Raw genomic sequence first — 11,712 nt, 5'->3', positions numbered from 1 at the left:
CCGTGCCGGCAGCGGTGCCGCTCCCCTGCTCACGGTGCCGGGGCGCAGGCTGCGCGGGGCCGGTCCTGCCGGTGCCGCTCCCGCCCGGAGCAGCGGCAGCTGCCGGCGCCACAGCCTCGGGAGGCCCTGCGGGCTGCCCGGGGCAACATTCCTCACGCAGCACCAGGCTGCGGCCTCAAAGCGCAAAATGGGTAAAGAAGCAAAAGGCGAGAAGAGAACACAATGTGCGCGACCCTGCACGGCTGGCAGTGCGGCCCAGCGGCGGGGTGGCTGCAGGGCCCTGCAGGGCCGGGCCATGACGGCGCCTGGGGACCACAGCAGCCACAGGCGGAGGGAAAATGCTGTGCATCAGCCTGGGGCATGGAGCTGTGAAGGACAAGGGGAATGGGCAGAAGCCCCAACGCCCAAGGACCACATGGCCAGCATAGGGCAGCAACACTGCCTCTGCCCCAGGCCCACAGTGCTGCCAGAGCAGGAAGGGCAAAGGGCTCTGGCAGGATCCAGACTTTGTATGAAGTCTTTGGAGAGCAAATGCGCAGGTGACCCTGCCATGCTGCTTGCGAGCTGGGTGCTGGTGCCAACTCTGGATGCCCTGGGTCCTGCATCGGGACCGGCAACCCGGGATAGAGCTGCAGCCCCGGGCCATGGAACGAGCGGTTCCGAGGACAGAGAGCAGCCTGCGCCTGTGTGTGAGAGCAGGGAGCAGGGCCACGTGGGCCAGACACGTCCCTGCTGCTCACCCTGGGATGGCGACAAGGGCGGGGCTGGGGAGGGGACTGTGGAGCGGGCCAGGGACAAGGCGAGGGCGGCGGGAGCCACCTCGCGGCTGCAGGGGCCGCTGCCAACCGCGCCAGCAGCTCTCGCTCGTCGCGGTGGAGCCGGGCGCCCGCGCCGGGCAGCGGCTGCGGCGAGACGTGGCGAGGGGAACCGGGCAGCGAGGGCGGGAGGGCCCCGCCGCAGCGCGGGAGACCGGGCACGCGGCGCGGGCCGCCTTGCCCCGCGGAGCCGAACGAGCCGCGGTCGCCGCGCCGCAACGCGGGCGCCCTGGGTCATTCTCGTCCCCACGCGCCCGGTGGCCCAGCGGCCGCGCGGACGGGCCCGACCAAGCACGGCGGGGCGATGGAGGGGGCGATGGCGGCGCCGCTGCGGGGTGACCGCGCCCGTCGCCCGGATCCCTTCCCGCCGCCCCGCGGTGACACCGCCCCCCGCGGCCGCGCCGGGCGCAGCAGGGACCGCCCCGCCCCGCCCCCGCCGCGCGCTCATTGGCTGCCGCGCGGGAACCTCGTGCCCTCCTCGACCACCCCTCCCGGGGCGCTCTCCATTGGCTGAGTCCGCGCTCCCTCCCCCGCCACGTGACTGGCCGGGCCGCTCCTCGCTCGGCTCTCCTCATTGGGCGGTGCGTGGCGCTGCGCGGGGTTTGATTGGCGCATATGACTCCTCCCGCCCGGCCCTCTGATTGGCGAGGAAGGCTTCCGCCTGACGTGAGCGCAGTTCCGGCCGCTAGCCGGGCCACGCCTCACGTGACTTGTCCCGGCAGGCGGCGCGGGCAGCCACGCGCAGCCAATCCCGGCACGCGGGACCCGCGCATCCACAGCCGGCGGCGCGGCGGCCAATAGGAAGGCGCGGCAGGGCGGGCACGCGCTGATGGGCGCGCGCAGCGACCAATGGGAAGGCGCGACGGGGCGGGAGCGCGCTGACGGGCACGCGCGGTGACCAATGGTGCCCGGGGGGCGGGCCGGGGCGGGCGCGCGGCGGCGGCGATGGCGGAGCGCGGCGGCGGCGGCGCGGGGGCTGGTGGCGGCAGTGAGGCCGAGGCGGCGGCGGAGCGGTTCGGCGGCGACATCCGGTACGGCCGGCGCCGCCCTCATCCCGTGCGGCGGGCGGGCGCGCGGCCGCGGCCACTTTGTTCCTTTCTCCGGAGTCGCTTCGCCGCGGCCCTGCGCGGAAGCGCCGGGGCTTCACGCTGGGACGCCGTCGCCCTGCGTGTGCGGCGCCCCCTGCCGCGGCGGGCCCGGCGCTCCCCGCGCGCCCCGCTGCCCTTCCCCGCGGGATCCCGTCTCCTTGCGCGGGCCGGAGCCGAGGGGCCTCCGCGGTGCCGCCTGGCCCGCTCGGAGCTGTCGATCACTTATTTCCACACACAGAATCCAGCAGGACTGATGGATTCGTTTCTCGAAGGGGAAGGAACTGCTACAGGAGCTGCAGACTTAATTTTGTTCTTTAAAGCTTTGTGTTTTTCTGTGCTCTCTTGATTTTACTGCCATTCACCCCCATCCTTTCTTTCTTTCTTTTTTTTTTTTTTTTTTTTTTAATAAGAATTGATATATTCTACAATTAAGCAAGCAGCACGTGAAAAGCAGCTTTATCTCCTTTTGGCCTTGTCTGCAGGATGGCGCAGCAGCAAGCACTGAGGTTTCGCGGCCCAGCTCCCCCACCAAATGCTGTCATGCGAGGCCCCCCGCCGCTCATGCGGCCTCCTCCACCGTTTGGGATGATGCGAGGGCCCCCGCCACCTCCTCGGCCCCCCTTTGGGCGTCCTCCCTTCGACCCAAACATGCCTCCGATGCCACCGCCAGGAGGGATTCCCCCGCCAATGGGCCCTCCGCACTTGCAGGTAAATAGTGTGGGTTCCTATGGCCGGTGGAGTTGACGTGTAGGAGTTTTCCTTGTTTGTTTCTGTGCACCATTAAAATGGTTAAAAGGAGGAGTCAGGCGTGGTGAAAGCATAAAACTCGTGTGCGTTATTTTAAAATTAACGCATGTGTGTGATGTGTGCACGAGCAACGTCTGCGCGTGTCCTGGAGGCAGTTTGAGATGAATCGCGTACGTTGTTAGGAAAAATTAATCAACAGAGACTTCCCTAAAACCTGAGTTCACTGGTGCCCTGTGGCCATGGAGGATGTGTAATTCAGCTCTGCTCAGGCCTCTAAACTCCTGAGGAGCAGCGGATGAGGGATGCGTCGGCCTTCCGGAACGGTCGTAATTTTGCCTGTTGCCCCATGGCTGTAGTGAGGAGCAAGCACAGAGACACTGACCCGAGCTGATGACACTGGGCTGCTCTGAGAGCTCCAGCGTGAACTGCCACTGGAGCCCTTGTGTTCATTTGAGGGTATTTTTGATCACTGAGGGGTTGGTCATATGGGCCAGTGGTGAATGTGAGAAAAGAAACAAGTATGTTACCAATGATCACATATGTTTCAGCACTGTATTCTGAAGGTTTTCTCCCTGGTAATCCATCAAATCGTTAATACTGCAGGGAAAAAAATAATGTTTGAAAAAACTGAGAGTAGAGTTAGTGTTTGACTTGCCAACCGCAGGTTGGCTGTGTGGTATGCTGACATAACTGCTGGTGTGGAGGGTGAATGCCTCATGTTATGATTTTTATTTATTTTTTTGTTTTTAATGTCCTAGCATCTAGAGAAATACTGTGCTATCTGTTAGGAGCGTTTTGGGTTCAAATAAGGCAGATTTCATGGTTCTGTATGTTTAAGCTACTTTGCCTACTTTTCAGAGACATTGGCATTTTAAGGCCTACTTTGCATATGCTTTTTTCAGCGGAGCTATAGAACCTGCTTTTTTTTTTCCCCTCCTCATTACTCTTAATCAGATTTACTGATCATGCAGACTCTACTTGAAATAACCTAATGTCACACTGTAGCCCCATTTTGTGTGTGCTGTAGTCATCCGAGTACAAGATTTCTAGAAGAAGCTAGTGCAGGTTTTCTCAGCAAACACCATGGTGTTTCCAGGTCTTCCTTGCAGTCTGGTGCGCTCCTCTGAGCTCAGAGATAAAGCCTGTTGTTAAACCTGGGCTGCGCAGGGAGGTGTGAATTAGCTGTTCATTTCACTGAAATGTTCTCTGTCACGCTGAATTTTTGGTTAAGTGGAGACAGAAACAGCAAGTCTGCGGGATGTAAACAGCCTCCTGTACCTCACAGTGTCAGCTTGGCCTTTGATTCAATACTAGGGGCCTCATTCTGCCGCATGGCTTCGTGCTTAGTTTGAATTGATTTTAAGTTGTTTTGACTTACGGCTCCTTCCTTTGGTGCCTTATGATCCTCTGTTCCAAACTGCCCCGTTTTAGCTTTCCTGTGGCCATGTGTTAACTCTAAAGCTGTAAAGCAGTGGAGAGAGTCAGAGTGTGCTGCGGAGCTCGGGTTGAGAGGGGAGGAGAGGCCCTCGCTTTCTGCCATCGGTGCCATTTCAGAAATAGTCTGCAGTTAATGTGAAGCTCCAGGCTGGCTTCTTATGGCTCTTCACTGATGTGTGTGGTGTCTGTATTCAATGTGCTCTCCACTGCTGGCTCCCTGCTCTTCTCACGCCGTGCAGTAAGCAGGGCTTCTGCAACTTTTGGCTGTACCTGGAACCCATGCACTGAGCTTGTCTGAATCTTTCATACCATTTCAGCATTGTGCTCTGCATTGGCCATGTTTTTAGCTTCTCACCCTGGTTTTGATATAATGGGATTTTTTTTTTTCCCTGAAAGTAGTAACATCAGCCAAAAAGTGAGCTGTTCTGTATTCGTCTTTCAGATTGTAGAGCAGTAAAGGGAAAGATCTTCTCATGGCCAAATGGAGGAGCTGTAGAGAAGAAGGAATGAAAGAATGTAGATAGTTACCCTAATGGCTTTTCCTGTTTGTTTTTATTTCTCTCCATGTATTTTGGGGTTCCTTTATTATAGTATTTAACTAAAATCAGGTTTGGTATGTGAATTTAAAGAGCACTTTAAAATATCACTCTTTACAGCAGAAATTTTGATCTCAGGGCAACTTCTCCAAAAGGCGCTTACAAGCGCAGACAGAACTCGAGGCCATGGCACGCACTGAAAACTACCAAGGGGAGGACTCAAGTTTTCAGTGTATGGGTACATCCCAGGGTCTGTGTTTGCGGCATGTCACACTGAGCCACCCAGCTTCTGTGACACTGGATTTCCTGCAAACATTCTGGCTTCAGCAGAGCCCCAGTCCTGCTGCATGGCTGCATTTTACTCTTGAGCCTGTCAGTTATGAGCGCAGAGCTACGAGTTTTACTAGCAAACTGTTTTGGTATCGCCTTTGTGAAGTGGTAATCTTTGGAGCCATAAATTAAGCTAAATCTGGAGTGATAGAGATAATTAGGGCAGTTGTGGGTGTGTGCAGAATAAGTTAGAAGAACCTGGTAGATTTTGTTGACAGCTCATTTTTTTGTTGGGGATATATTCAATGTACTCGTTTATTCATACTGTCCTGAAGTCGTCTCTGTATAACAACTAAAAGAAATCGAAATCAGAATCAAGCTTTTAATCAAAAAGTGGGTGTTCAGGCTTGTATATATCAGTGCTGTGCAAGACAGTCTTGAATTCCTTCTGATGGTGCAGTCGTGAAAATGTAACTTGATACTCTTTTTTTTTTAATTGGTACTAGTTAGAATGTCAGTTAATGTGCAACTGAGAAGTGTTAATGGATTGTTATCAAATCAACTGCTGTGCTATACTAATAAAGAGGATGCTTGCCTTTTTATTATTATTCTGGGAGGGTCGTAATGTAAGTGTTCAGTACTGCAAGAAATCGTTTTGATTCACAGCCAGGGCTGTGTGAGTGGCAGTTATTCAGGAGCAGTTCTCCACTCTTTCTCTTTCTTGTTTTGGGGTATTTACTCTGAGGAGGGAGTTATTTCTTCCACCCCACTTCTTTTTGTGCCACTTTTTTTTTCCTGATGCTTTGCGTTTATGTTAACACCTCAAATGTGAGATGCTTATCCCAGCTGTTCTGCTGTAGGTGGTGGCTCATCAGGGAGCACATTCTCTGAGCTGGTAACATCAGGTTGTTAAGGAAGCTCTCAAATGGTAGATCAAACCTTACAGTGTTATACTGTCTGTTGGTGCTGTAATAAAGGAGAACTCTGCCTGAGAACTGTATGACACAGTTGTTGTTGTATGCCTCCAGAGACCACCGTTCATGCCTCCTCCCATGGGTAGCATGCCGCCACCTCCAGGTATGATGTTCCCTCCAGGAATGCCTCCTGTCTCTGCTCCGGGAACACCAGCAATGCCCCCTGCAGAAGAGATATGGGTAGAAAACAAAACTCCCGATGGCAAGGTAAGATTGTTACCAGAAACAACAAAGTGTAGTGGGTGTTCACTGCCCTTGGCAACATGTTGCCATTTGCAGCCTTGCGCATAGAGATTCCAGACTGTGTGGTAAATCCGCACATTTTTGTCTATCCTTTTATCAATATTACTTGATTATTTTTACAGTAGGATGAACAAGATTGTTTATAGGTGTTCTCCCTCCACATAAGGAGTTGTTTGACATTGACTCTTCTAAATCATAGGTCTATTTCTATAACGCACGTACACGTGAGTCCGCGTGGACTAAGCCAGATGGGGTCAAAGTTATTCAGCAGTCGGAGCTGACACCGATGCTGGCTGCACAGGCCCAGGCCCAGGCGCAAGCCCAGGCTCAGGCACAAGCAGTAGGTGCCTCCACACCGACCACTAGCAGTCCGGCGTCCGCAGCATCTCCATCAACGTCCTCCAGTACTCAGTCCTCCACAACCTCGACCACGACCACGGCCACTTCAGTTTCACAGACAATTTCCAGTGAGTAACTGAGGGTTTCTCAAGCTTTGTGGGAGTGGGGAGCACGTGCTGCTTTGGGGGAATTTGCTGCAACAGAAATATAACGTCCAGGAGGAACTTGTTTCCCCATAAAGTGGAGTATAGTTTGAAGTTTTGTATTTAATCCAGAACTTTTTATTTTATTTATTTGTTTTTATTATGTCTTTACACTGAGCTGCTTCAGTAGGGTAATACAAAATTTGAGAACATAAGTCATTAGGTCCCCCTGCAATCCTTTCTCTTTAGGTCTTTGTATTTTTTTTTTCTTTCTGCTGTTACTGCATCATCTCAAAGCTATTATGCATCCATTTTATTAATTATAGTTAAAGCTAAATTTCTTAAAACAACATCTTACCAAATATTAATTTGAGTTAGGGGTCATAGTTTTAGAAGTTTCCTTTTCATTTCCAGAACTGTATCTGTTGCTTTAGGAGATTGGATCTAGTATTGTTGCTCCTGGGCTGCATGGAATTGGTTGATTGCTCAGTAGAGGTTCTTCTAATAGGTCATTTTTACTTTTCATTATTCTGTCAACCAAGCCTCATAAGTTGCTACTTGCTAGAGCTGCACGAACAAAAAGGAAAAAGAAGGTCCTGAGGAGCCTTCCTGTCAGTGATGACCTTTGAGTATTTCCCTGAAGATTGCTGCTCTTTACACAGGTCACGCCTATGCCCTTAAGGCTCTTCCAGCAGAAGCCTCGAGAGGACAGGGGACTAATTTATGCATCATGCACTAATATATAGTAATTTATAAGTTATATAATTTATATGTTACATATATATGTGTATATATATATATATGTATAATAATGTATAATTTATATCAGACTTCTGTTGGCACATGTGTGCTAATAAAATGCAGGGCATCCATATGGAGGTGCATGTACTGTGGATCTGTTTGCACACAAGTGTCACCAGCAAACTGTGAGTGCGGTCACCCAGTGTGGACAAGTGAGGTGAACTTGTTAAAGAACATTTTGATTAGTGTCACTATCAACGTGCAGGGTTTTTGAAGATACACAACTTATTCTGTCCACGAATCCAAATTTTAGACAATTTTGATTATTGTAATTATGTACAGTGCAGGCAAAAATGTGTACAATAAGTCAGGCCAAAAGGTATTCAGAAGATAGCAGTCGCTGAGCTTCAGGTAACACCAGCAGTAGCAGATATTTGCATACACTTGAATTATTTCACCTTTTTCATTAATAGATGAGCCAGCTTAAGCTTAATTTACCATTTAATCCGAACTCCAGAAATCTGGGTATGGAAGTGAGTCAGATTCAGGTAATCAAGTTATGCCTTGAGTAAACACTGCAAGAAGAGCAGATCCATAGAGTGTAACTGCAGCAAATAATAATTTGCATTGCTCAAAGCTTTTTAGGTCTTTTATTTAGTTTGGAAAGTAACTGAATATTGTGTTCAGCTGCTTTGTTGAACTATGGTGTAGAGACATCACCCAGAGACTGTAACCATTTTGTGGAGTGGCAACAAGCAGGAAGCGGGTTACTGTTCCGTTCTGATCCGATGCAGAATTTTGAGATTCACTGCAGTTGGGCCTACTTTTGAATGATCACTTTATGCGTCTTCTGTGAAACACAATTTCCTGATACCAAATGCTGCAGCTGCTCCACTTCTACCTGTTCTACCTGCTAAACTTTGTCTTTGCTTTCAAGAACTGTAACTGTTGGTGTCTGTGCCGAAGTGATAAAATTTTATCATTTAAAATAATTCTAGAGCACTCAGCCAGTAAAAGACTGGGGCCTCTGGCTGAGCTTCAGTCTTGTCTGGCACTGATTTCATTTAGGCCTTAAAACAAATCACATACTGACTGCCTCACTCTGTTTCCCTGAATTTTAGACAATGGTAAGCACTTTACCTTTCCTAGAACAATAACAACACATCAAAAATCTTTATGTAAATTCCTTAGTATCAGTATCTTGATGAGAATAACAGCTGGTCATCATTAAATATTGAAGAAAACACACAGTATGCTAGTATATGACAGGCTTTTAAGTCTTTTCCTTGAAATTTACTTTTTTTTTTTTTTTTTAAACAATTCTTCCGCCCTTCTGCCAAGCAGTGTAAATTTTCAAGGCTGGCCAGTATATTTAATCAGTCAGGTCTCTAACTACTATTTTCAGACCTTTTCTATGCAGCCCTAGTCCCAGTTAAAAGCCAATTTCAATCATGCTGCAAGGATTACTGGATTGAATCTTAATATTACATTTTCCCACTGGGAGGCACTGAAGACCAGTGAAGTTCTTGCGGCTTCTAAACAAAAGCACTTTCTTTTTCCTTACTTAATTATAAAGATATTTTTATTGACATTTTCCGTTCTTGGATCACAACCTCATGAGCTTTGTTCCAGTTAGGCTATTGTCATGCACATGCTGCTGTCATGCCTTTTAAAAAACAGAGCTTTTATTCATTCAATATAAGTGTTTTTGTTTTGATTTTTTTTTTTGTCCATTTGAAGCTCTCTGAAATGTTCCCTCTACTTTTCTGAACAGGCATACAAAGTAGAATTTAATTTATTTGCTGAACAGGCTGTATTTGTCTTTTGGTATACTCTTGCAACTGCTATAAAGACTTACTAGGTGTAAAGAACAGCACAAGGTAACAATTGAAATCAGCTTTCTTTGTAAATATTTAAGGTTGCGGAGAAGGCAAAGGGTTTTTTTCTATCCACTAGTTTCCTGTAGATTTTATCTAAGCGTATCTGCTTATATGACATCTGTTGGGAAACAGAGAGCCAGTATGTTTGCAGCAAGTATATTGTAGTATCTAAGATACAAGGTGTTCTTTGTGTTTTTTTATCAGCACCTACCACACAAGACCAGACCCCGAGTTCGGGTGTTTCAGTTGCCACACCATCAGTCAGTGTTTCAACCTCTGCTCCTTCTGCTACACCTGTGCAGACTGTACCCCAGCCAGTCCCACAGACATTGCCTCCTGCAGTTCCTCATGCAGTACCTCAACCAACTGCAGCAATTCCTGCTTTTCCACCAGTAATGGTACCTCCATTTCGTGTCCCCCTTCCTGGCATGCCTATTCCACTTCCAGGTAAATTGGCAAACTGTAATTGTCTTGTCCACTACATGTCCATGTTGTCAATTTGTTTGCACTCATGTGTCCACTGTGTATGGAACTTGCCTGAATCCTCTCCACTTAGAGTATTTTTTTGAAAGAATTCAGGGTTAGCAGACAAACTTTTTAATTAACAACGAATGTGATTTTTAAAATTATTCTTAGTTCTTTGGTATACATACTAGAAAATAGCTACGTTTGAACACATAAAACTTATTATTTTGGGTGACAGGAAAAATACAACTACTAAACTGAAAAAGGCTTCATTTCATCAGCTGTGTCTATCTTGTCATCCTATACAAAAATAAAGTGAGCTGCTGAACGAAATCTATAAGCAACTCAGAATGCTATAGTACTATATACTACCAATTACATTTTTTTTAACTATTTGCTTGAATTTTGGCCTTCAGTTTTATGCATGAATATTTACTAGGACTGAGATTTTTAACCAGAAGAAACTAGAAAAAATAATACATTTATGAGCAGGAAACATGACTGTTCAAGTGCATTAGCCTTGAAGAGGTCAGATGCTTGAAGATCTCTTGTTTTGCAGATATCAAGTGTGATGCTGAATGATGAAGTAAAGAGTTGAGGTTTAACCTGGGGATAGTAATGAAGCAATTCAGAATGCTATGGGATAACTTACAGGTTTTAGATGCAGAGATCATTGTGAAGAAATCTTAGATAGGTGGCAGCCCCTTCATGCCTTGGTTAAACCTATTTTACTAATGTATTAAAAAAACACCAAAAACTAATTAGATAGAGAAGCTGGCTAGAAAATTTTTAATTTCCTGCTGTTTGTAATCACTTGAAGGAGTTCTTAAGGGCACTGTGCTTAAACATATTTGTTTGTGTGAATACACTTCAGTTCCTAGTATAAAAGCATTTTTGTCAGTGTCCAATAGCGTTTTTCGATGCAAGAAAAGTTTTGAGACTGCAGTTGTAATAAGGTACAGCATAGTTTCTGATCAAGATTTACAAAGAAGCAGCTCAGAGCTGCCCTTATATGATTTTTGCCTCTTCATTCTGGGTGAGAGAGATGACATCTTTCCTGCTGTCCTTTTAAAATGTTACTCAGTGCATATGAAAGGAGGCCTTTGCCTCTCAGTGAATTGATTGGATGACGACTAATCCTTTAGACCACTTCTTATATTCTTCCTGATAAAGGATACATAAACATCAAAGTGGTTAAAGTGGATATTAGTTTTACTATTTGGTTAAAACCATATTTTAAATAAAAAGCATTTTTTATTGAGACATACTTTTGGATATATATATTTTTAAATTACTAGTTATTTAAAAGTAACAGTAATTACTTTAATCTATAATTTGCTTGAAAAGGAAACCACAGTGTTGTAATGATTGCTTTAAGACAAAGAATATATATATTAATCTGAATGTAATATTTGAGAATGAGGTACTGAAAATGGATAATGATGCAGAGAGAATTCTGATGTCTCTATTTTTTGGGTTTGAGGGAAAACTAAAATCATTAAGTTCAAAATGGTGGACAGCTGAATGCTCTAGCCTTGCCAGCAAAGGATCAGTGAGGCGTTAAGGGGCCTTGCACCCCATTGAAGGATATAATCATCTACTGAAGTGTTCAGTCAGGTAAAAGGTGAATAACCAAAGCAGTAAGGAGAAGAATGCTAGTGAAAAGTGGCTACACCAGGATTTTTTTTTTAATAACTTCTCAGTCAAAAGATACTATATTTCTTCTAAAGTGAGTACTAGGATATAAGGGGAATGACATCTGTCTTCTCCTTAAACTCATTTTTGAAAACATGATTCTTTCACACTTTTCCTGCTAATAAGTCTTAGGACTCCAAAGCATTTAAGAGATGCTTTCTTTAATGAGTCTAATTTGTTATTTTCCTTGAATTCAGAATAAAAATAATTCTGCTTCTTTCAGCTAACTTGGCTTGAGTAGATTGTAGTGCTTACAAGCACCATAAAAGAAAAGGAAACCTTTAAAATGCTTTAAAATGAGGAGAGAATTAAAATGACTTCAAGACACTGGAGTGGCAG

At 46.7% G+C, this 11,712-nt stretch overlaps 1 protein-coding gene across 1 annotated transcript in view; it reads left to right on the top strand.

Moving 5' to 3' along the window:
- Positions 1 to 1,749: 1,749 nt before the first annotated feature.
- TCERG1 (transcription elongation regulator 1) overlaps positions 1,750 to 11,712 on the top strand; it is a 29,643-nt gene continuing 19,680 nt past the window's right edge. Inside the window, exons 1-5 of the mRNA XM_088536898.1 lie at positions 1,750 to 1,846; positions 2,386 to 2,611; positions 5,922 to 6,074; positions 6,310 to 6,577; positions 9,418 to 9,660. Coding sequence (XP_088393024.1) covers positions 1,761 to 1,846; positions 2,386 to 2,611; positions 5,922 to 6,074; positions 6,310 to 6,577; positions 9,418 to 9,660 — 976 coding nt within the window. The 5' untranslated portion in view covers positions 1,750 to 1,760. The remainder of the gene's footprint in view (positions 1,847 to 2,385; positions 2,612 to 5,921; positions 6,075 to 6,309; positions 6,578 to 9,417; positions 9,661 to 11,712) is intronic.

Source organism: Tinamus guttatus, unplaced genomic scaffold, assembly GCF_059628265.1.
Source record: "Tinamus guttatus ecotype Peru unplaced genomic scaffold, ASM5962826v1 Tinamus_guttatus_pri_ptg000710l, whole genome shotgun sequence".
NCBI lineage: Eukaryota > Metazoa > Chordata > Aves > Tinamiformes > Tinamidae > Tinamus > Tinamus guttatus.
Note: the sequence above shows the minus strand (reverse complement) of the source record. Positions and strands in the feature narration are given on the sequence as shown.